The sequence below is a fragment of the Hylaeus anthracinus genome, unplaced genomic scaffold (genome assembly GCF_026225885.1).
Source record: "Hylaeus anthracinus isolate JK02 unplaced genomic scaffold, UHH_iyHylAnth1.0_haploid 4, whole genome shotgun sequence".
NCBI classification, from domain to species: domain Eukaryota; kingdom Metazoa; phylum Arthropoda; class Insecta; order Hymenoptera; family Colletidae; genus Hylaeus; species Hylaeus anthracinus.
The window spans coordinates 6,849,563-6,875,715 of NW_026535289.1; the positions used below are offsets into that span (position 1 = coordinate 6,849,563).

The following is a 26,153-nucleotide window of genomic DNA, read 5'->3' on the forward strand; positions in this document are numbered from 1 at the left end:
ACCTAGTTATTTAATTTTATAACTGTAAATGTACAGTATAATCACAGTAGTTTGATACAGTTACAATCTCTGGTTCACGTGGGTACAAAACAATCAAACAGACTACTACGGAAAAAAGTGGAGAAGATTTTTGGCGTCCCTGATCGTAACTGATGTAAATAACGTGGCTGCTCTCAGTATTGTGGGATATTGTGGCGACCCTTGTACCATTAATAATTATTGTTCCTTTCACCCAGAGTCTTACACTATTGAAAATTACAGCTATTTACAATATTATAATTTACAATATTATATTTCAAAGGTAAATATTGTTTATCCATAGCCACAAGCAGCCACATGCAGTCATATGGTTCTTCGTAATATTTATAGCGTCAAATGAAATTAAGAATCTTCGTAAACATTTGTCTTTAAATCTTGTAGAAATAAAATACATCGATTCGTATCTTTTTTACAATTATAGTAGACTTAGGACTTCGTAATAAAAATGGATCTACAGAAAAGGAAGAAGAACTTTTTTCAAAAGAACGGAAATAACCAAAAAAAGCGTAAACAATTCAGTTTGGAACCAGGTATGATGGGTTTCTTATGCACGTGCAATTTTCGTGAGAAAGATTGCATACGCGACGCTTATAAATTATTGAATGAGTTTGCTGATGAGATTTATGGATCGAATGCCCCAAAGGTACAGTGGAATTGAAAAAATGACTTGGGCATTCAATGAGAAGTAAGGACATCAAATTATTTTTAATTCAAGGACTCTGATAATGTTAATACCGAAGTGTCGGAAACAACACAAGATGATTCTGTTAGCGAAACAGAAGAAGATATATCAACTGCTTTAAATAAAGAAATTAATGAATTAAAGGCAGAATATACCAAACCAGTGGCTGCTAGACGATTTCAGGTGAATTTTTACATAGGAGTTTAGAGAATACTTTGATATTTTAAATGTAACAAGAATTATTCTGTACTTGGAATCTTTTTATTAGGTAGTTGATACTGGTGCGAAGAATGTAATTTTTATAAGAACTACATTGTCAAATCCTTTGGAACTAGTCACTAAAATAGTTACAGAATTGGACAAAACTAAACAACAACGTACAAGATTTTTACTAAGATTACTTCCAATTGAAGTTGTATGCAAAGCATACATGAGTGATATAAAACAGAAAGCAGATGTCATACTAGAAAAGTATTTTGCACAAGAACCAAAAACCTTCAGTATTGTATTTAAGTCAGTTTTTCATTATTTTGTTTAAAGTTTGTTATTTATGTGTTGTACAAATATATATAAATATATAATTATCTAATTCAATTATAGTCGTCATAGCAACAGTAACATACTTAGAGAGGAGGTTATTGAAGATTTAGCAGAAATAATAAATAAGAAAAATCCTGGAAATAAAGCAGATTTAAAGAATCCAGAACTTGCTGTGATAGTGGAAGTAATACGTGGCGTCTGTCTTATATCTGTTGCTCCAAACTATTACAAATTTAAAAAATATAATTTACTTGAAATATGCAACATTAAGGAATCTGCTAACAATACTAAGGTAAGGACAAATAATATTTCATGTGTCACTTTTTCCTGTCAAAATTAATATGCAATAAGGCATATAATTCATATTTTCAGAAAATAAGTTCTGAAGAAAATGAAAATTCTAAAGTTAACGAGGAAGATTCCAAAGATAACAAGAAAGATTCCAAAGATGACAAGGAAGATACCAAAGATGACAAGGAAGATTCCAAAGATAACAAGAAAGATTCAAAAGTCAATGAGAAACAGTCAAAACAGAATGAAAATTTGTTAGAAGAGACTGATAGCAAAACAGCAAGCAATTAACACTGATTCATTTAAGTTTTTTTAATATTTACGAATGGTTATTTTTAAGTTTTTTATTGTATGTAAACGAAAAAAATCATCATACATAGTTGTAAAAATATAGCTCCTATTTCATTCACAATTTATTCTAAACTCAATTTTATTTACAATTTATCCAAATATACAGTATTAACTTAGTAATTATATATTTTATTATTATAAATACAATACGTTTAAATACTTTATATTACAATAATTTCTACAAGGTCCTATGGTGTAATGGTTAGCACTCTGGACTCTGAATCCAGCGATCCGAGTTCAAATCTCGGTGGGACCTTAGGTTTTTTTTCTCATTGCGGATTTTTTTTTAATAAATAAAACGATAGTAACAATAAACGTATATAAAAAAATAGTGTAAGAATGAACACATATTAGGAAGAATTACTTCTATTAATTACTAATTTATGCTGGCAACGGGGTGATTGGATTGGTTGGACATCAGCGTTCCAGTGGAGCAACAAGTGGAACAAAATTGATTATATTTTTTTTCTAACCGAGATCACTACTTTCAATGTCATTTATTTGTTCTTATTGATGTTTATTTAATTAATTTAAATAAGATACATTTTTTTTTAAATTTGTGGTATCGCCATCTAGCGGTAAAAGGTTAGAACTAAAATTCCGACCTTTGGTCAGCGCCTCTCTCGGGAAAACGCTCAAGTTTGTCCTCGAATAGTTCCTCTTTTTAGTGCTAGCAGGCGCCATTTGGTATTTCGAACTATAAAAAGTGAAGATAGACCCGCAAAATTTTAGCAACCGTATTTTTCCAATAAATTAACTAACTGAAATGATTTTTGAAAGTATATACCAATATTTTTAAAAATGGGTTTGAACAAATGGCGCCATCTAACGGTGAAAGGGTGAACTATTCGAGGACAAGCTTGAGCGTTTTCCTGATAGAGGCGCTGACCAAAGGTCGGAATTTTAGTTCCGACTTCTTACCGCTAGATGGCGATACTATCAATTTAAAAAAAAAATGAATTTTATTTAAATTAATTAAATAAATATCAATAAGTACAAATAAATGGCATTGAAAGTAGTGATCTCGGTTAGAAAAATAAATGTAATATAATCAATTTCGTTCCATTTGTTACCTCACTGGAATGCTGGTGTCCAATCAATAATCCAATATCGGTTCATTTTTCCTCAGTTTATTTGCATTATAATTTGTTATTACATTTGCAAGCTTTATCTTTGTTTTTCAGTAATGTTCGTGCAATTGTTTATCACAAAATGCATGCTATGGATCAACGAATTTACTTTAATTCGCGTTTAATCTAAAAACAATGCGCCAAATAATTGGTTTACTTTTAGTTTCAATAGTCAATCAATTTTTAATCGATCATCGACAAACTTATACATAACCATTAACACACAATAGACTCAGCGGCACTTATTAGAGTAACATTCGCTCTTAAACATAAATTGAGACCAACATCGCGACGAATAAAATTTAATCGATCAAATAGCAACACGAGATTAATGACTAACATATAATGGTAACGATAGATCATGCCTACGCAGTTATGTATGACATTAGAGTAAACCATGAGTAGACTATGAAAATCTTCTGTAAGAAGTTCTTCTAAAAACTCGAGTTAACTCGTTCTAGCGAAAATATCGAGCGCAAAGGATTAGTGCTTCAAACAAAGTCAAACAAAGTCTCAAATTAGAAAAGTTTTGCAAGCGAAAAGTCTTCGTTGTTGAAACGTCGCACAACAACACGGACCAGCCATGGTTCCACGCTATAACTCATAATTTAAACGCTATATACTCTGAACAGCAACTATGAACACAACGAAGATAGCGAATAAACCGCAGTAACGTATAACAGAATACGTGCTATATAGTAGAGACGAGGAACTAACAATTCCATCTGAGTTGGACGCCATTTTGTCGATATAAATACAGGTGAAGATTACAAAAATGGAGTCTCAGCCGGTGGGAAATGTTTAGTCTTCGGTTAACGTATAGAATTATAAATACTCGAAACGTTCCTCGTGGAAACAATACTTGAAAAGCGTTTTCAGTATCGCCTAGTTTGATAATTGTCAACATTCGTGATTACTCCTCGATTTTATAGTCATCGGGGTAGCCACAATTAAGAATAATTACCAGCCTTCCAAATAATACATTTTCCACAGTAAAATTTGTCTAAAAATTTCATAAAATCTAACAAACCACGAACTTTTCTATGTCTAAAATTTTATCAAAATAGTTCGTGTAAAAATAACTGTTTTCATTGTAGTTGAATTTCTTTGGCTTTGAAATAGATTGAATTTCAGTCGATTACTCCATAGTGATTGAAAGGATCGATAACAGCGATAAAAATAAATGGCTTGGTAAACGTGGAAACACTCTAAAAAAAAGCTCTTCAAACAAAATAAAAAGAATCTGTTCTTCTCTGAGAAACATCTTCGCGCAAGGAGGAACGTCGTATACGAAAGCTCTTGGTCTTTCAAAAAAAAAAAAAAAAAAGGCATTATAAAATTAGTATATAAGTAAACGTCTCAGCCTCTTGCAGCTCTATTGTCTTACGTGTCGACAGTTCGTCAAAAGGAAAGTTAACATATAAATATTTTAATATCCTTTCTATAAAGAAAATGATCTCTTCAATGACTCCGACAAAATTGTAGAAAACAAATCGGTTTTCGCGTGGACGTTAGTCAGGACTTTCTCTATTTCTTCTAGGTTCTCTTCGTGATCGTTTAATCGAAGACACAGGCAAGTACACGCACGAGACAGTTGCCGATTCTCGCACAAGTTCTTTGTCCTTGATTCGCGCACTCCTTCCTCCTGTTCTTTCGGTTATCCTGTCGCTCCTTCTTCCCAGTCATTGAGTAGCTTTGGTTCTCGTAGGTTGCGACGCCAATTCTCGGGGTGCTCGACAATCTGGACAATGGACCAGCGACGGTAGTCCGCAGCTGCGAGCAGAGAAATAAATGCAACCCTTAGAAGACTTCCAGCGGAGATGGGCGAGGGATTCTATTTTAAACAGAAACTTGAAAATTATGAAATAAAACGTTAGAAGATTAAAAGTTGCCCAAGCTTTTTCTAGAATAAACGTTAAGTTTACTTTAGAAAGGCACAGAATTAATGTCTACACCCAATAAATTAAGTTTTGTATATCGTTTACCATAAAACATGAGTCTGCTACACAAGCAATTACTGACTTTATCATTCTTCTACGTCTGTGCGATCTCAATTTGAACTTGCCATCTCTCATGGTACTTTTTAAATTGCATTTTTTAGTCGTCATGGTGCACTCAGTAATAACAGCACTCCAAAAATAGAATTCACTACGAAGCTAAATTTGCACGTCCGAGAACCTTTTATCCTCTATTTGAGGTTTCTAACCCGATACCGTTTAGCACACCATACGAAAGATAGCGGACGACTAAAATAGTAACTTGATAAATGAATTCGATGGAAGCGGCATTTGGGCACGATGTTAAATCAATAAGACCAAGAACAGATAAAAGTGTTGTGCCTGATAATGATCATGGTCATTGATTTCAGGAGGGAGATAAGTATTAACCCTCGATAAGGTGGATATAGTTCACTTTAAGTTCGAAACAGTTCGAACATCATGCTTTACGTTCACACGAAGCTTTATTTAACACGTTCACCGCCACGTACGAGTAACAAAGAATTTTATGATATTAAATTAATTAATTCTGTAGACGAAGTGCCAAAGAAAATAAATCTGGATAGGATCGATCAATTTTAAAGAGGTTGCCAAAATAAGCACTACCATAAATGTTAGATTATATTGTTTCTAATTATGTATATAGAAACAAAATGTTATCCTCGTAAGAATTTTTATGATTATTAGTATGACAGTGACACTTGAATGAACTTAAATAAACTTGAATGAAATTAAATAAATTAATTCTGTAGACCAAGTGCCAAAGAAAATAAATCTGGATAGGGTCGATCAATTTTAAAGAGGTTGCCAAAATAAGCACTACCATAAATGTTAGATTATATTGTTTCTAATTATGTATATAGAAACAAAATGTTATTCTCGCAAGAATTTTCACGATTATTAGTCTGACAGTGACACTTAAATGAACGTAATTGCTTACATCGATGTCAAAATGAAATTCTACGATGTTTAACACTTTGGCCTACAACAACGAGTGAGACTCGTGGTAAGAAATTTGGGTCACAAACAATAAGCACGAGTCTGACTCGTGGTACTTCGTTTGGACTTCCAACTTTTCTGTTTACTACGTCCCGAGCAATCGGGAGACAACGTGTAGGTCAAGGGGTTAAATCTTTTAAAAATAGAAATTCACATACCTCCTCTCCATCGCGATTTTTGTGTCCCAGGATCATAGCAACGATGATGGCCGACTCCTCGCTGGAGAGGATCCCGCTGGCCATGGGTCCCTCGATGAACTCTCTGTCGGTCATCAGAGGGTACCGAACACTATACCAGACGTCGTCTGACAGCGCGGCCCTCTTGTTGATGGCCGATGGTTCGACCCCGTGTCTTCTGCACTCGGATGCAGCGCACCTGTCCAACGCATGGAACAAGATGGACTCGTTGGTCAATCTCAAGGTGTCACGAGACGCCAACGCCTCGACTTCGGCGACGCTCAGCTCCTCGAAGTGCTCTTGGCTGAAGACGTCCTCAGGATCCGAGTCGATGATGTCCAGGCAGGCGTGGAGTAGTTGCGTGCAGACAGCAGCTAAGATTTTAATAAGATTTTAACGATTATTCAAGTGAACGAGTGGAGTATCTCTTTTGCAGGTGGACCTTTCGATATTTTTGAAAAAATGATTTTAAGTAAAATGGCAACGATTCGAACACATTTTCGCCCTAAAGAACCCCCCTTTTTCGCGTATAAATGAAAACTAGGCTAATCAAAGAAACCTTTCGACAGCACTTGTTAGAATAAAGTATGTTTTGCCTTCGAAATGTTGTACCTATTTCACCAGCGTCGTCTCCAGGTAGCGGAGGCGCCGTGGGCGAGTTAGGCGATCTGGAGAGACCGAAAGTTGGGTGATTCGCGTAGAGACTGAGGCCTTGATAGATCTCGAGCACAGTGCCGGCGTTTAGGTTCTTTTCGAGGTACTCGGCGGCAAGGCGAGCCAATTCTGGGCAGAGGTATTGGTGGGCAGCGTCGAGGGTGGTTCTGGCCGTCGACACGGATTGGAAGTGTATCGGCTCGTCGAGAAGGTATCTGCGCAGAAAATGACAGGCTACGTGTTGGCGCGATAAGTGACAATTGCCTGACAGGTCGAGAATATGAATTTTTAACCACACTTTTTTTTCATCAAACTTGTCCTGTTCTTCGAGAGGCGGCCAGGACCAAATTATTCCTTTGTACGATTTGCACTCGAATCTCATGGAATGTTTGACAAATGTAGAACACTACGTCTTATTCATACCGCAACTGATTTATCGCAATCGTTTCGAAATTTAATTGATCTTCTGGGTACCGCATCGACAGCATCTTTTCGCAGCGTGTTGAGGTCTGGATAATTTTCGTTTGTAAGAAATTAATAATAGAAATGTGATCAAAAAAATAATCCAGAAGTAAGTGATTGTTCCCACTACAGCGAGCGTACGGAGTGACATAGTTGTCATGATGTCAATTTTCTTAACCCACACTTGTTATAAGGCCATTGTTATTAGCTACGAACAGTTTGAAGATTCATTTTATCTGCTCTTTTGATTATTCTTAAAGTTCACTGTACCCCAAAATTTGCAAACATTGTACTTAAAAATTTTAGTTTACTAGGAGAATTATTCCCTTATATTATCTCAATATTTATCATTTCACCTGACAATGGAAACCGATCAATTTCACGTGAATGTTCAATCTCGAACTTAGCAATTCTCTTATCGAAGTCATTGTGTCTCCGTTTTACTTTGAGAAATGACATTATCTGTCTACTATTGATCGACGTTGTATCATATTTGTACAGAGTATACAGCGCTGGACAGGTGTGGCAAATGCTACACCATGTATCTTCGAGTACCTCGAATAAATTATTCAGGAGCCTTTTTAAAACAATTTCGAACACGAATTCCGTCGATCGGAACATTCTATCATTTAGATCAAAGAGTGAGTGAGATCTATTCGAGTTCTTAGTTTGCAATAACACGATTTACCTGAAGAGATAATCAAAGGCACGCTTTTCAACGTGCTGCAGCTGGAGCAGAGGTGGAGGGTCGCTCGGTGCAGGAGCAAGAGGTCCGACGAGCATTGCGCGGAACCACTCTGACCTCTCCGCAAGACGTTTCCTTTCTACGCAGTACCTCCACGTGTCACCAGGTAGACCGGCCTATATTTATCCACAGTTACAAAAAGGTTTTATCATTTTTGTTCTGCGACGTAGCTGTTCGATGGGGATTTCATAAGTGAACAAAAACAATGTCAACTAACAATTTACGTTAGAAAAATTCAAAAGTTGCAATAATCTTTATTGTGTGAAACTAAATACCCAAGTAAAATAAACAAATCCTAAACCTTAACAATTTACATTGCACCATTGTTTCAGGTAGTTATAATGGTGTTTATCTTAGAGCTACCCAAACAATTAAATATTGAAACATTTCGTAGTATCACACATAGTATGGGTTGGATTATTATTGTTTATATTATTCTCATGCGAAAGTATTTATACATATACTCGCACTATTTAAGACAATGTTTCATTCTACTATATAGCTTTACATATAAAATAATAGTTTTTCTAGTACTTTATTTTTACCAACACTTTAATTACTGGTCTGTTTAGAAACAGTCTTAAAAGAGCAATTTATATGTTAGTATTATATTAATTCTAGACTGACATTAAATTCTGCATACTGTTACTGAATATGTATATTAGGGTGAGTCAAAGTTTGTGCATTTTTTACGTTGTTTCAATTTGTGCAATTTTTTGAAGTCATTAAAATTATTTTATATGCAAAGTGTTATAATATCATTTTGTAGCATTTGAAAAACACTTGCATATTTAATTATTAACTACATTAATTTATTGAATATAATATTTTCTTTGCTCGTTCAGTAGCTTTAAACTCTTGCTTCCATTAGTGACGTAAAAGTATTCTAATCTCAACATTTTCCATAATTTTACTAAAACGAAAAAAAGTTAAACGATCAATAAATTAATGTAGCAAATAATTAAATATAAAAGTAATTATAATGACTTCAAAAAATTGCACAAACTGAAACAACGTAAAAAACGCACGAACCTTTGGTTCACCTTGATATTAACATTCCTCTCTGTTTGCTTAAATTGAGAATTGTAAATAGCCTTATCTCACAAAGTAACCTTAATAATGAACCTTAATGAATTTGTGACAAGTGGTACACGGAGTGTAGAATATTGAACTTGTTGTAAAATTTCGAGTACATACGTTGGTCACTATCGTTTTCCATACCTCGAGCACCACCATGTTGGAGGTTGTGGGTTCCGCGGTTTGTTGAAATGCTTCGTTGACGATCAATGGTGCTTGTGACATGTCCTTTGGCGAGCTTTTGAATATCAAAATTTCTTTGGAGGGGTGCCGCGCGATTACGGGAAGAATTATGGCTCTGGAGAAAATTCGGTTTCGTACGCCCTCCCGAATTTTCTGCCGCGACTTCTCAGACTCGGTGCGGACGCATCTTGAGCTGTCGCCTGCAACGAAACGTTGAAGAAAATTAAAATTCTCAACGAAGCTACTACTATTATTTAAAGATTCAATTTATTCTCTTTCATCGGTAATAAATTATCGGGACAAAATTGTTATTAGAAACTCTAGACAATTTTTTTGATTCATATACCCTTTATTTTCATTTTTCAAGTATTTCTCGACTTTAAGTAGTTTAACTGTATTATCTTTTAATTGTTTTAATTAAAGAACTCCGTTATATGTACTCTTCGAGTGCTCCAGTTGAAGCTTTCTCAGAGTTTGTTCTACGACAATATTTATCAAAGGAAAGTAACGCTGCTCGCAGTTTTTTGCTATATCTCCCATGAATCATTTCCTGAAGACGATGGCAAGGATGACACAACGCAAAAAGACAGAGCAACGAGCATGGTTTTTATTTTCACGTTTTATCGGGAAGCTCGATGGTGTCCTGCTCTGCAAACACCAGAAGAACTGCAGTATCTAAATCATACAAAGGTTTGGCAATATTTGCCGCAGATAATACCTCGCGCTAGATATTGGTTTTCTTTTATTGCAACATCGATGTTTCGGATACGAATCATTGCGATTTTTATTTTTATTTAAATGCTCGTCGTTTCGGAAATATGTTGCCATAATACTGTTCGCAAACGGGTGACGTTTCGAAATATAAGTTTTGTATCTATCGATTGCAATTTCAGCTTTCTGCTGTGACGCCGTAATGATTAAAGGCGTTGCTTAGAAGCAATCACTTGGCCTACTGTAATAATGGAACCAAAGCAATGATAGAAACACAATAAATTCAAAATTGCAACCAGTGAATTGCTAATTAACCGAGTAATTATTACTTTTACCATTCTAATGAATAAAATTAGAATGCTTTCACAACAATACGAGTCAGGATACTTTGAAAATCCTTGAAGCATTCCTATTAGATCTAAAAAATTGAGCTAGACACAAATTTCTATCACGTAACCGCTTATTAAAGATTTACTCGCGATGTATGTATACAAATACAGTGGGTGTAGAAAGTATTCGTACACCAATCAATTTCCAAAAAAACTATGTAAAATTGTAATTTATTAACTTATTTGTAATAAACAATGACATCCTACATAATCTCGGAAATCTCTAGAATAAATAGATTACAACAGAAAAATAGCTATTTATGTAAGTTGCGAAATTAACAAGAAAAAAACAATTAATCGATAGAAATATTGAAGCAATAAGTATTCGCACAACTGTTTAAAAGTACTTTCCTGAAAATTTTATGTTTTCTAATTCTCGCGGATCAATAAACTAATGTGTTTACGTTACAAACTCTGCTGTAAATGGTTCGTTATAACAATCGTACAAATACTATTTGCTTCTATAGTTTTACCCACTTTTCGCATTTTTTTTGTTAATTTCACAAATTATATTAACTAGTGAATGTTATTTGGACTATATCTATCTTAGACGACTTCCGAGAATACGTAAAATATCATTGATTATAAAAAAAGAAGTTAAGAAACTACAATTTCACACATAGGTTTTTTGGGAAATTGATCGGTGTACGAATACATTCTACACCCACTGTATGTCTTACCATCGTTGTAAGCGACTGTCATTTTGACGACGCACGCCGCAACTTGTCACTTCCGGGGATTTGGATTATCGGATCCGTAAAAGTTACGATTCGAGTAACGCTTGCATCGAGCAACACCACTAACGAAGACACACTACTTCCCAGCTTCCGGTTTCAGTTACGATTAACGATTAACTAAATGTAACTCTACCCTGGCTCGTAAGATAAATTATTTTCCCAACAGCGGTACACATAATATTGTCACTCGAATCGTCACGTCATCTTCGCACGCTTCTTCGTTGGTTCATTTGTCATTTATTTTTCAATGAGAAAGATTCTGTCAATGGAACAATTCACAGAAGAATATTTTCGTTTAGATGGTCGATGATAATGTGTCCACTTTTTTTATCGTTCAATGAAGTTCAGTTGCAACGCTGAGGAGTTTATTTTAGAAAAAGACCTCTTCGTGAATGAAATTATATCTTTTGCCACTTTTTTTCAAACTTGAAAAGGTTGCAGTATTTATTCACGCGCGAGGTACACCGATAAACTGAGAGAAACACTGCAGGGTCGAGAAAAAGGACTCCTTCGTGAATGAAATTATTTTTGGTGGTCACTTTTTTCATTCATAAACGTTGGAATATTTAATTATCTTTCGACGACCACTGACAGAATAAAAGAACAACCGTGTTTCTTTATTGACGTTAACAAATCGATCTGACCGAGATACATGCAACGAAAAAAAGAGTCATTCGCGAGTGAAATTATTTTCTTACACACTTTTCTCACTCAAACACAGTTGCAATATTTCATTTCACTAAAAAAACAACAGAGCAATTGCGTTTCGCGATCGAAATCAACAAGTCGTTCCGATCCTGGAGACGGACTCGACGGCAGCCACCCTTCTCGGGCGAGCAACCTCGCTCGACTGACAGATCGATCGCGCTCATGCGACCGGAGTGAATGAGTCAGGCCCCATGGGATTCGTTTTGATGTAAATATATGCGCTCACGTTTTATCGACCGCGATGGCAATTATTTATAAACAACGAGTAAAGGTCCCGGGCCAAGGCACCGTGGAGCCGTCGTGGTCCATGAGAGGGAACCTTATCGATACCTCGAACTGTTTCTCGGTCACTTCACGGTGACAGGATGAGAGAAGGCTGCAGTTTGTTTGCTTCGCGACCGTGGACAACTTGAAGAATGTCTCAGCCGGTATCCAACTCGAGGTATCGTAAATAAGGGACTGTCAGCGACCAGTATATCAATTTTAGACGAATGCCCTTCTTGTGATATGCAGTGCATGAATACTCAAAACGATACAAATTTTGATTTAGCTTATACATTCTATGTTCTCAATATTATCGCACAGTACACTGTTTGAAATTCGATAAAAATAATATAACTTCGAAGGAGAATTTAACACTCCTTTTATCTTTGTGACAACGTTGACTCTTCTCGAACAATTTTCATATAATTCTTTAATTATTTGACTTGGAGTGTTTTGCCAATCGATTCCGTAATACCTCAAACAGTTTATCTGCACTTTTGGACCCTCTTTTTTTCATTTGACCTCTGTCCAAATAATTCCAGACTTGTTAAATGAAATTTAAATCGGGATTCTCAGGTGACCAACTCGTTGCTTTTAATTTTCATTCTCCTTCAATGTCTTTTACATAATTCTTTTATTACTATTCTATTATATAGCTTCAACTTGAAAAACGAAGGTATTAAAATTTTCCTATTGCACGAAACTCGCCCTGTCGATTGGTCGATGGTAATTAATCAGAGTTTATTCGTTTATGCTGAGGTAGTCATACTTGCGATAGTTGAACGTAAATTCACAGAGATGTATTCCACGAGAAGGCGTCGTGGAATGCCTTTTATCGATACTTCGAACCATTAGAAACTGCTGCGTCTACTGGCGCTCTGATAAATACCTCCGATTTCAAACAAGAAATATTACAATAACATTTTGCATTCCGTGTAAATACAAGCATCCGGTTGCAGAGAGTCATTTCACTGTATTAAGGTCGATTTAGACTATACAACACGGACCGTCACGTTTCGGCAACGACACGTACCGGCACCGACACGACAAAATATCGAAACACGCATTTTAACATATTAAACGCCACGTCACCCACATATGGGTGACGGAGCTTTTTACTAAAGAACTTCAACAAATAATTTAAAGGACTAACTATTGATGAAAGCAGGTCTGGATAGTATTCGTTAATTTTGATGAGAATTAAAAAATAAGTAATACGACAAATATTAGATTCTATAGTTTCTAATTGTCTCGAGACGAAATTTTATTTCTGTGGAGACTTCCATGCGAATGAGTATGGCAGTCAACGTGTTAACTATTGGAACTATTATACGTGGAACTATTCACACTATTCCCGTTGACGGAACGTTCAGGTCGGTGTCTGTTAAGTGTGAATAGTTCCATTAAAACGCATGTTTTAATGTTTTTTCGTGTCGGTGCCGGTACGTGTCGTTGCCGGAACGTGACGGAACGTGTCGTATAGTCTGAATCGACCTTTGGTCCTACGAAATGTGCTTTCAATTCGTTTTATGCAAAATAAATGAACTATCAAAAGTAGGTGTGTACTAATTTTTGAGGCACATTAATTATATTACATCTTCGAGGGTTGACACATGAATTTTACGTAACGCTTATCAAATCGACGGATTCGTCAGACGACGGCGTCGTTTTCAAACGAATACCGTGGCAAGTGTTAATCGAATGCGATTTCCGCGAGGTGCGTGAATGAGTTCATTTCAGAAGCCGCAGCCAAGGTCACGTCTAGCCACTTATGAAGGCGAAATAAAAAATAGAGGATACTTGCTGAAACGAGAGATATCAACAAGTCATATCCTCGTTCGACTTTCTGCGGGAAGGCGCGATTAAAATTATTCCTGTAGCATATTCATACGTCGGCCTTATCCTTCTAATTGTTTCAATATACATCAAATAAAATACAGAAGATTTAATAAATTAGACAAAATGGAAACCATTCAAAAGCTTTCGACTTGTATTGGTGACTCGTGGTCCCTTCAAATAAAAATAGTTACACGAGAAACATTAGTTGTTTTAATTAAAAAAGGAGCCGTAAGTGAAATGGAGTAAAACTGTCAGTCATGTGATGATTACTGAGTGCTAATTGAACAGATTCACTAGGAATTTATATAGCGTTCGAGCGATCATGAAATCTTTCGTTGCTTGTGAATCACGGAATCGCTAAAATTAGAGCCACCAGAGGCAAGGGCTTAGAGTGCCCGGTTGCCACCGGGGTCAATTAATTTTAGCAACAATTTTTCTTGTAACCGAAAATATCGTTCGTACGAGAGCATATCTGCCCTTGAACATCCGACCAACGAACCCATAAATTACCTGTGCCAGTTTTAATTCTGGAAGATGCCCACTGACAAAGAAGCAGGGAAGTGGGAAACTTTTCAATTTCTAATTCTAAAATTTGTTAAGCGTTCTAACGCCATCGGAAAAGGTATCTTTAATTGAAAACAAATCTAAATGATTCGATATAAAAAAAAGTGGTAAAAAGCTAGACGAGGTAGGTTTGTTTACTATCATTTGGTGCAATAGCAAGCACGAACGTTAACACGCTGCGGCTGCAACACGAATAATTAAGTTAAACGATCTCTCGTGCGGCCTTTTAATTCGATTAATTAATCTCTTTGTTTCAGACGAACCCACTGTTTTTGAGGCGCGTGGGATGTAGCTGAGGGGAACGAAAAAAACCGTGCCCGTGTTTTTTATTAACAAGGCGGTACAGATTTTGAAATATTTTAACACCCCCAGTTCCGAGGTGGATAAAATTTTAAATAAAACAAAAAAGATATCAAATACAAATTTCTTTCAAAATTAATTTTCTTTTTTAAATGAACGGTGTTGTTCTGGACTAATATGGAAAACATGCGAAAAATATACATAATTTAACGTAGAATATATTCTAATAATTAACGTAATAATATTCATATTCGTTTGGCATCTGATTATGTTTACCCTATGTTTCTATATGTATATATATATATACTTATATTCGATTGTATCACAAATGGATAAAATCTGCAGTCTACTAAATACAAAGAGTTGAAATATTAATTACCCCATTTGAATAGGCGATTTTCAATCATTGTAATGGCTCTGTGGTCGCAACTATTTTACACACGTAGACGCTTGGCGATTGGAAGAGTAATCGTCGGAGCACACTATGAGTAACATAATGTGTGCGGCATATTCTTCCCAAGGCATGATTCATTTTTTCGTCGATCATATCACCTTCTGCAACTATCGATTCTCACACATTATTGGTATTGACACGTCGACGTTGTAATTATCTCCAATATTATGCGAGCGTGTATCACACGATTAGTATTCAGCTCGCCGTATAGTAAAAAGAATGAATGAAATTGTGAAACGTGCAGGCTATTAACCAGATCCGAACATTCTCAGGCCTGTATCGCATAGGAAAGGAATTCTTTTTATATTTAAAACAATGTTACAAGACGTAAATTATTTGTACACGTAAAAATATAATATAAAATATAAAATATAATATAAATATAATGTAAAAATATTTGTACACGTAATTCGTAGTCTTTGATGGGGAGAAGAGAAGAGGTGGGGCGTGAAAGCAACCCAGTGGAACTTTATAGCTATAAAAGAAAATAGTAAATTTAATTGTGAATTAAATGATTGATTTTTCTTATAAAAAATTATCGACGTGGGAGTCGAAAAGTCGATAGCGTTATCCCTTTACGTGTTGATGTAAGAAGAATAAGGTGCACCGTGGACAGTCACAGCCTCTTGCAAGATATATTTCGACATTTTTCTTCGTAGGCGTATGCAGCGTGGCCTCGAAGTCCCTGCTCGTACGTGTAATATATTGTCTCTCGTTATTGCGTGCCTTGTGCTCTCGTCAACCGGCCGATCACCGTGCACGGCAAAAAGTAGTGCGTGAATTTGTATGATAAAAACACACGCGTTTCAACGCAAACGCGCCGCGAACCGAACGGTAGAAAAATGGTAAATGGTAAACGGAATAATTAGCCACGAAAAGAAGCGGATACTACGAAACGTAAAAACGAGGGAAAACTGTAATTACGAGAGTGTGCTGTTAACAATGATATCAAAAGTGAATTGCAAGCAGTGGATATATCGCAAATGAGAAATTGAAGTGAGCATTTTTTTATGAAATAAAATTTGAAACTATTGGAAATGCTTTTGTTTGCTGGGAAAAACCATTAATTAATTGAGTAACGAACTATCGTATTGGTTACAAAGAGCTTTATTTTGTATGAAAGCAAAATAACTGGAAGCATAAATTATTTGAATAGGTTCCAGCGATTAGTCTGGTTGAGAAATGTCTGTCAGATTACTGTGTCGTTTGCTTATCGGTATGGAGTTCGTGAATAGAGACACTGTCGAAGGAAATTGGACTTTTTCCCTTGCCCATTTCAGGTTTCAGCCGTTTGTTTACTCTTCCATATCTTGTAATGCTAATGCCCATTCAATTCCAGAGAAAAGGCAGCCACTTCGCGTAATATTTATGACTCTGTATTTGGCACGTTTCTTTCAGTTTTTCATGGAAATGGCCGGGCAACGATCTCTACACATTTTTAGAATATTCAAAACGATGAAAGCTGTTTAAATTAAAATTAATATGTGCCTAGAATGAAAAGTAACTCTTCATAAATCCCAGAAACTTATGCAAAAAGATTTATTAGAGCCCTTTCTAACTGATTCCATGGTCTCGAGATCTTCGTTATCATTTGTGCACGTATCGACTAATTTCCAAGTCCTTGCGACGTAAAAGAAGAAATTAATGTTCCCAGATAACAATATGCAATTAAAAATAAAAAGCGTTCTAAACGCGCAATTATGCCTGTGACATATATTGATAAGCAAGTATAGAAAATATGCAACGTCGCACGTTGAATGCAACGAATAGTTGGAGTAATGGTCTATTTACTTATGTAACCTTGTGTCGCGATGTAATAAAAATTGCATCTCCAGTATCATTTTGAAATTCATCGTGCCAGGAGGAATGTAAATAGAAGCCAAGATGAGACTACGGTTCTCATTTTCTTGGACCGTTTATTGCAAAAAGGATCAAAGGCAACAAATGAATCGCATGCGGGAAGTCTTAAACGAGCATCTTCTTCAAAGCATCTCGAGTTTACCACCCTCGATTAGATCATTCGAATCGAAAGTCTTCCATCTAATTCACCTTCGCCCGCATACAACTCTTTTGTGCCTGCCGTAATCCATAGCCCACATAATCACCTTCAATTGGCGAGAAACGGCAACAGTAATGCTACTCTAATTTCGCTGAACATCGTTTACCAGGTTATCATTGGTCCAAACGTTTCTTTCGTTTTATTAATGAGTAGCACATACACAATATTTTATGTTTTACGTTACATCATTCAGTTGTATACGATCCATTTTGTTCAATTAGTGTTATAACATCAACGACGACCAATAAGAGATAAGGTTGCCTATTTATATAAACAGTGGCACACAAAACTTTCAAGACAACCTAATGTAATAACGTGCCTAGAAACAACGCACTTTATCCCTTCGTTAACGTTTACAATAACTTGTTACTACATAAGAATCAGTAACTCTTAAAACTTTCGTAATGGAAATGTCTTCTTACGCAAAATGCTCGGGTTGGTTTTTAGTTTGAACCGCGCCAGTTCGCAAAATTAACGTTGAACGGATAATTGCGGGCACACTGTTCTTCGTTAAGAGGCCTGCGCGAGATAATAAACATTCCGGTTTCCTCGTTTAGTCTAAACGTGTTTATGTTGAGAAAGATGTAGGATTATAATAGAAAAAAAAAAAATAGTATAGACACTTGACATGTCGAACAGGTTTCAGGATCGCCTTTTTATTTATGTTAATTCGTCACGCTCTAGTAGATTGGACAGTAAACGTCTTAGGTAATAGCACAATAACGCTGAAAACGAGAAATGTCCGCAAGAAACGAAGAAAAGGGTGATAGAAAAAGCAGCGAGACGAAATAGGAGCGTGCGAGTATACGAGACAAAGCCTTGAAACAGTAATGAACGTCTCGTATGCGCAACGCTTTTCGTTAAGAATCGAAATCGCCTTCGTTACACGCGTCACGTTCTGTTTTTAAAAGAAAAAAAAAAATGAAATAAGAAGTTCGTTGCGTGGCATTGCGGTTTATTGCCAAAAATTCTGTTTCTCGCTGTTTGGTTTCAGCACAGCATGGATAAAACACTCGAAAGTAACTTGCATAGGAATTAGTCCCAACCAAACATGGTTAACATTTTTACTAGAGGTGTAAATCAAGATTTTTTTTCGAGTCAATTTTCGATGCCGACAAAAATAATTATTAGGTGCAGAAATAAATTCTGCGTCTTTATATTGATACGTTTATAACTCTAAAAAGTAGAAATATTTGCTCGTTTTGTTATGTTACAATGGATCTAAATACAATTTTTCTTTATAAATAAATGGTAAGTTTACTTCGGAAAGGTATAATTAATTTCTACGCCTGACACTTAGTACAATTGTAGGATTTTTCTTTACGTGGTGGAGAGGAAACGATTAGTGGTCCGATTGAATTAGTAAAGTGAGAAACTATATTTGATATAACGAGTAGAGATGGACTACGTTTAATCCGTGAAACTGCGAACAACAAGGCTACGATAACTTTCTTTAATCAACGACGTGCAACTTATGTCTTTTCACTGGGGTCTCGATCACCCTCTCTCGACTCCTTCCTTTTCATCGCCTTTGTCTTTTGGGTTTGTCCCAAGAGGAGTTTTCGTCGCTGGGCCTGAGAGGTATGTAATGCGCGTTGCAAGGTGCAACCCGAGCGTCGTTAGGCCTGCAGGCCCTTGACGCGTCGTCGTGACTCTACCATAAAGTATCTTTTAGTTAATAGAAGCACTCTCAGCACTTTATCCATGTTCTTGGCTGCCAATGAGTCAAGTAGTGACAGACGATGACCAGATGAACCTTGTGAAAAGAAATGGCAACGAGAAAAAGTCAATGGCTCGCAGACCTTCGAAAAAGGTCCTTCGAGAAGAAGAGCAAGAGATGATGGCCGATGGAATTTCACAGAACACGAAGGAGCCATGTTAATTATCCTTTTATGATCTCTGTAAGTTCAACTGCTATCCCCGTCTTTAAAATTTACCTTTGAAGTAAAAACTTGATCGTGTATTTCCTTTTTCATTCATGAAAGGCTGTTTTTCGCTCTGATGTACGTCTTCAGTGCCTAAGCGGCGTAAAAGTCGTCGCGGTAATGATAAGAAGTACAATTTCGATAACAATACCGAGCCCCACGTTCAGAAAACGATAAATAGTCTGTCGCGCGGTGCGACGAAGAAAAATGTGCGAATTCAATTGCCACACGTGGCGTGGCTTGTCGAGTGACAATGGCAAAATGTGCGAAAATTAGTTGTTAATAGAATTACATCGTATCGGGGAAACCTTGAAAAACGGCCGCGCTTTTTTCAAGGTCTTCGTCGAATTGAACGAACCAGGATATATTCTTGGATGGGAACAACGAGGTTTTGTTCGCTGAACTACGAAAGACTCGTTGAAATAATTGTATTTTTTCTCTAAACAATGCACACTCGAGTCCTCTTAACTGTTTTCAATTTTTGATTGTCACCAGTCAAGAGTATTGGCTAAATGTAATTTTTAACCGACTTCGAAAAGGAGGAGGTTACTCAATTCGACATGTACAGTGGGTGTAGTATGTATTCGTACACCGATCAATTTCCTAAAAAACCGTTGTGTGAAGTTGTAGTTCCTTAACTTCTTTTTTTATAATCAATGATATTTTACATATTCTCGGAAGTCTAAGATAGATATAGTCCAAATAACATTTACTAGTTAATATAATTTGTGATATTAACAAAAAAATGCGAAAAGTGGGTAAAAGTATAGAAGCAATAAGTGTTTATACGATTCTTATTACGAACCATTTACAGCAGAGTTTGTAACGTAAACACATTAGTTTATTGCTCCGTACGAATTAGAAAACACCAAATTTCCAAAGCAAAGTACTTTTAAAAATGGCTCTAATAAAGGAATTGAAGAAGATCCCACTTCGAATAACTAATAATTTACTTAATTTAATGCTTAGAAGAGTTACAATAATTATAAAATCAAAAGGAAATCCCACGAAGGAAGTATTATATACTATAATTTTATTACACACTTTGCAATACTATATCCGACGACTGTTACTAATTTATAAGTTGGAAACTCGTAGCCCTCTGTACAGAAAACATTATGTCATATTTCAGTGATATAATTAAAAGCTTCAAGTTAAATTGTAATATATTTGAAGTATTATTTAAATTACAATGTTTTCATTTAAATGTGACCAAAGCAAATTTAAATAAAACCATAAAATTCGATAGTATTGCCAGTTAAATTATAATATAATTGCAATTCTATTCGGATTACAATTGTCAATTGTCTGCAGATCAATAGGGACCTGCATCATATTTTTGCAAATATCTCACCTCTCCCCACGTGCTCCTCCTCCGCGTGTTTATTTCCAAACGACGGTAGCCGCATGTTTACAAAGTCACCATCGATTTTGTCGATGCAATTCCTGTAGATCGTACTCGCGAGGAAAACGATCCATTCGATCGTAACCCGCAACAAGCCGCACGCGAAACAGTCGAGCAGTTCCGATGTCATCAAGTCGCGGCACGAAAACAGTTCAGATATCATTGATTCACAGCACGCGTTCGTTTTTCATCTCCAGGAAGAGACACAACCTCGAGCCCTATGCTATTCGACACTAATTTGCTTATCTTGCATCGAAATCTTCACGTTCCGCATAGATGAAGTATCAAGATGTCCCAGAAAATAGATTCCAAGTTCTTAAAAAATTCTTCGTGTTGCTTCTAAGACCAATAAACAGCTTCATTCCAATTTTCCTATCTTTGATACGAAGTTTAAAAGTATAGAAGCCAGACGGACCACGTTTATTTGAACGAATCCAAGACCCTACTTCATTCTTAACTCCAGCCCTTGTCAAACACTTTGTACACACGTTTCATTCGGTTTGTATAGATCTAAGTGATTAATTAGACGTGTATGTTTCAATAAAAAAATCTTTCACATCACATCGAGTGTTTTAAAAAGTCCTCCACGTGGTTGTACTATCACTCAATATTCAATAACAATACATTTCTGTCACTTTTCCCCAAGAGTAACAACTCTCCAAAAATAGTTATCCATCGACTCCGTTTACTGCGAACAAAAGTGCCTGATAGATCAAACTAGAGTGTTTCCTTTATAAAAAAAGAAAGAGTTGTTCAAAACTGAAACCAATACACCTTGGAGCTGTAGGCGCCAAAATACGTGTCGCACGAAAGACACTCGAAGGAATGAATCGACTAGCAGTAAGTCGATGCGCTTTTGCGGTTTCAAAAGCGACCGCCAGCATCCTGTCTACAACGAATCACGTGATAAATCATTTGTATACGCGCGCGGTAATGTGTAGGTGCAATGGATGTGTACTCTACGAGTAAAGCGAGAATGGAATAAAACCTCGCTTACCGACCGGCGTATATTTTCCTTCTGTTTGATCATCGAGAAACGATTCACCGGTAAGAATCCTAGATAATGTGGAGCGAGAGAGATGGAGAGGGAGATGGAAGATGGAATAAACCCGGAAACGAAAGGAAATCTCCCTTTTCTTAAAGTTACTTCACTTGAGGGGGGGCTAGGTCGTCTAGATACGTGATTTTTAGGATTTTTTGGGGGAAAACCATAAGGTTATTTGCAATGTGGGTTCTTTCTACATATTACTACAAGTTTTAGGTATTTAAAAAAATGGTTAACCCTTTGAAGGATGAATTTTAAATGGATTTTCTTTTTTCTTCAATCGAATAGACACAACCCAAAGCAATCTTTATCTGTAAATTGATTTCGTCATGCAAGTATGCTGTTTTACTTTAATATTGTATATTTTTTAATTTTAAAAGGTATCGCGATCGCAAATAATGGTAATCTTACTATGAAAACGAACGTACATATGTATGCCAATATCCAAGTGAACTCTATATTGTTTGGAAGTTTCAATTCTCACATGATAATTAGATTCCAATTCAATTAGGTCACAAATAGTCACAGATCCCTGAATCGAAACGTAATAAATATTGCTGTTCGAACACCCGTAAAGTGTCAAGCCACAGCTGCAATTAGCTCTGTGTTTGATTATTGAAGTGCTCCCATTACTCGCGCGCTTGTCGATGCTATAAAATTCACGGCGACACGCAAGAATTTATAAAATTCGCGACTGACCGTCTGTTTAACTTTCTGATCATTAAAAACGTCATATGGCAGGTAGATTCACTTCGAACCCCTTGGACGCGTGTATAGTTGGCTCGAAATTCAGCTGACTCGTTGACTATTTTCGCAATCTGAGTCACGAGTGGGTGGGAAAATATGCACTACCCGGTTTGTAAACGCTTCGGCTTACTCAAAGCTCTGCCAAGCGATCCTCCGCGGTTTCGTGTTTACGATGTCCACGAGTTACCTGAAAACTGGAAGGCAACACGATCCTTTCATTATTACCGCTCGCACCTGTCGAATCGCGTGCGACGACGCCGATGCAAATTGTTTTGCTTCGTGGAAAACGCGGCTTCGCGAGCAGACACTGTCATCGGCGATCAATGGAATTCGAGTGTAACGAGGATCATTAAGAGAGGTGTGCAAGCAAAATTGCGAAGTAACGTAAAGCAAGAATGAAATGAATGCAAAGAAGGAACTAATGTAAGACTGGTACATTAGGTATTATGGTCAAGTTATACGACTGTGCACCCTTATAAACTGTGCACTACATCGTTGTCGAGTTCTCTCTATTTCTGAGAATGTAAAGTTCGCCTGGATTATTAATTTAGATTCACAGCAAAAAGAAATAAAGGAAACATGAAACAATTGAGTATTTAAAAGCAATTATTAAAAGCAATTATTTGTGTAGTCAGTCAAGAGCTTGCAACTATTATTTCTAAGGGTGGAGAAAATCTGAGAGTTCATTTTTAGTAGGATTTGTCAATTCTTACTGCCTGACGTTATGCAATGTACAATTTAAGTATTGTTTACTCAGAACTAACAAATTAGAATTGAATTTCCATTCCGAATCTGTGCAAGAACCCCTTTAAAGTTCACCGTTGCTACCATCGTGTGATCAATACTTTCTTGGTCTACAGTTTGCCGCAGAGATCTACAATCCCTGTTAGTCCCTCACTCTCACTCGGAGGAGGAGGGTTGGCGCTCTGGTGCGCAAAATCCATGCTCGCTGCCATCGAATAGTAATGATTTTATCGCATTCGGTATATTTTTCTCCAGTTTTTCCATTCCGAAACATGGGCGTCATTCTTCCTCGAAAAAATAAACCTTCGAAACGCGCATGACATTCGATAACACAGATTTCAGTTTCTTTGTCTGTTTTTATAAAAATTCTAGAGTTCCATAAAATTTCGAAATCGTGCGTTCTTGAAACTTCGGAAATTCTGAAGTTATGGTAACGTTTATGTTACAAAATGTGAATGTATTTTGCGTGTTGTTAATATTACTTTCTTCGTTGTAGCGTTACTGCTTTATTTTAGATTCGAGTGGGTGAGATTTCCACGCTAGAAAAACATTGATTATTTCAAGTAGTATAGGCACGCGATGATCAGACGGGAATCCGCAAAAATTGCTACGCGTAATCTCGTTATCATCTTAAGGGTGCACAGCGAGGTAAAGCGGAGTGTGTACTTGGAATTCAGTACATTTTTAAAATTATATTTAAAAGTGCATTTTAAAGAGTTTAATCGAATCTTTTATTTGTGGACAAAGTGGAAAATAACTCTACTCGAAAAATAAATTAAAATAAAATTTGTTCAAAATCGCAGAAGAAATTGTATTACAGTATCATTTGTTAAACATTTTTATATCTAAGCCTGGTTAGTGTACTTTTTCATTTTCAAAATATTTTCCAGTCAATGCATTTCGCTCGTATAATGTAAGATTGTAACAGTAAATAGTGACGTAGGATGCAGTATTATGCGATGTCCAACTATCCCCACACTGTCTGATATTTGTTCCGATAAAAGTAGTTTGCCTTTTTATCTAACAATTCCGTGAATGGAATTTTAGACACAGGAGGTTACTGTGCGTCCGAGAAATTTCCTTGGTATTTGAAAACATGTATCGATTACCCCTGACATTCTAGGTATCTCACGTTCCTTTCGCGTCACGAGTATTACGAATGATCTCATTCGCGAAGCGCTTTTTCAGAAATTAAAAAATAGTATCGAACCCCATAAAGAAATCTGCGATAACGCAAATTTAATAGGAAAGAATCTAAAAGCAGGGAATAGTGGCAGAGCATTTATATTTTATCGCTTGCGAAGAACGTAAACTAGCTTTGGGATCGTAGAATAATCAGAAAAATGATGGGAAATTTTTCAAAACACTATTACGCATCGGAATTCATTGATAAAGGAATTATTCAGTTATAGCGCAACGATTGATAACATTAGTTAAACAAATGACAATCTTGTAAAATTGTACTGTGTTACGAGGATCTACAGAAGATTCTTCGATGTCTCGATCCTATTTCCTAGTTATCGTAGACTATTGGACCCTAGTGCGCAGTAGCCAACGGTGAACCGCCGAACAAAGAAACTGTTTAACAAACAAATACTCCAAGTTGCAGAGAGTAAATAGGAGGAGGCAACGATTTGCTGTGGTAATCTTAGGAGATGACGTTCAGCCGAAAAGAAAACACCGTAAACGCGATTAAAACGGCCGAGGAAGTAATTATCAATGATTAAACAATCGGTGCCTTCAAGGCGAAGATAATCGGCGCGGAAATCAAATGTTTGTTCTTCCTACCGGGTTTTCGAAGTCTCACGATTGGTGTCTCGCGCCGAAATTAACATCTAGGACAAATGGAGTGGAATACTCGATTCCATTTAGGTATGCTCGATTCATTCTCGAAGAAACATTTTTAACGAGAAAGTCACTGCATTTCTGACTGAAAGTGTGATGCTAGTGTGATCTTGTAAACAATCTTCATTTTACAATCTAATCCTAATTAAATTAAATTAAAAACAACGTTTATAAGGGCTTTGAGTTATGAAAGGGGTATGTACAAACAGATGAGAGTCGAGCACAGTTAGAAATGAGCCGAGCCACCTGTTGGTGACTGATTCGCATGATTTCGAGCACAGTGTAGAAATCTGTAAAAAAATTTGCCGAGGAAAACTTTTATTTTACAAAGTTTATTTCATTTAAAAGTTACTTTAATCTCGCGCATTTCAGGAATGAGTATTCTGCAACCGAAACAAATATGTATTTGTACGTGAAACGTGAGATGTTTTGCACTGAAAATATTATTTAAAAAACTCTCAATAGAAGGTAGTCAATTTCATCCAAACAAGTCCCCGATTGTTTTAACAGAAATGCGAAAAATAATGACGGTCATAAAGTGTTCCGTCCCCCTTGCTATAACAAGGGTTAAAGCGTTTCAACATGCAAGAAGCGGCACCCCCAAATGCATTCCACTGTTAATTACCTTTTCGTGTAAACAGCAACTCTGACATTCGCCCTTACGAGCATGAGTTCCCAATGATTCTTGCAGGCACACTATTATTCCTCGAGAGTCGTATGAAACTTTGCATCGTCACGTTCTCCAGTGTATATTTATTTTTCACCAATTTACGCGACAGATTTGAATTATTTAACAGGGAGTTGTTTAATCGTATTGTTTGTTATCGTTTAAAATACTTTTCAGTAGAAATTCAACACTGCGCATGTATTGGGAGGACTCCATACGTAAATGTCACCTCCAGCGAGACGGAGAACGTTGGAGACAGAACTCGAATCTTTCACTGGCGATTTTTCGTTTTAGAGAGTGTTTTATTTGGCAACTTCACCCTTGGAGGTGCGAACATAGTACCCGTACGCCTTGGCCGGTCACCAGGCATGCAATGAACATATGATTCGCACTGAGGAACCGATGCCCCGAACATCAGCCGTAT

General features: G+C 36.5%; 2 protein-coding genes and 1 non-coding gene across 5 annotated transcripts; 2 read left to right on the forward strand and 1 right to left on the reverse strand.

The window, feature by feature from the left end:
- Positions 1 to 44: 44 nt before the first annotated feature.
- Positions 45 to 1,979, forward strand: LOC128894731 (THUMP domain-containing protein 1 homolog). Its single transcript, XM_054156684.1, has 6 exons — positions 45 to 301; positions 461 to 682; positions 755 to 904; positions 990 to 1,234; positions 1,322 to 1,553; positions 1,634 to 1,979. Exons 2-6 carry the CDS (start codon positions 485 to 487, stop codon positions 1,841 to 1,843), a joined length of 1,035 nt encoding a protein of 344 aa, XP_054012659.1. The 5' UTR covers positions 45 to 301; positions 461 to 484; the 3' UTR covers positions 1,844 to 1,979.
- Positions 1,980 to 2,087: 108 nt separating this feature from the next.
- Trnaq-cug (transfer RNA glutamine (anticodon CUG)) lies at positions 2,088 to 2,159 on the forward strand. Its single transcript has one exon. It is a non-coding gene; the product is annotated as a tRNA-Gln (tRNA).
- Positions 2,160 to 3,015: 856 nt separating this feature from the next.
- On the reverse strand, positions 3,016 to 26,153 carry LOC128894727 (BTB/POZ domain-containing protein 6-B-like). Of its 3 annotated transcripts, none has more exons than XM_054156676.1 (6): positions 25,688 to 26,153; positions 9,288 to 9,526; positions 8,010 to 8,182; positions 6,818 to 7,074; positions 6,188 to 6,579; positions 3,016 to 4,806 (listed from the first exon to the last, which is right to left on the reverse strand). In XM_054156676.1, exons 1-6 carry the CDS (start codon positions 25,713 to 25,715, stop codon positions 4,591 to 4,593), a joined length of 1,305 nt encoding a protein of 434 aa, XP_054012651.1. In that variant the 5' UTR covers positions 25,716 to 26,153; the 3' UTR covers positions 3,016 to 4,590. The 3 variants fall into 3 exon arrangements, with proteins under 3 accessions (XP_054012651.1, XP_054012650.1, XP_054012653.1); XM_054156675.1 differs by lacking the exon at positions 25,688 to 26,153 and adding an exon at positions 20,631 to 21,503; XM_054156678.1 differs by lacking the exon at positions 25,688 to 26,153 and adding an exon at positions 11,107 to 12,009.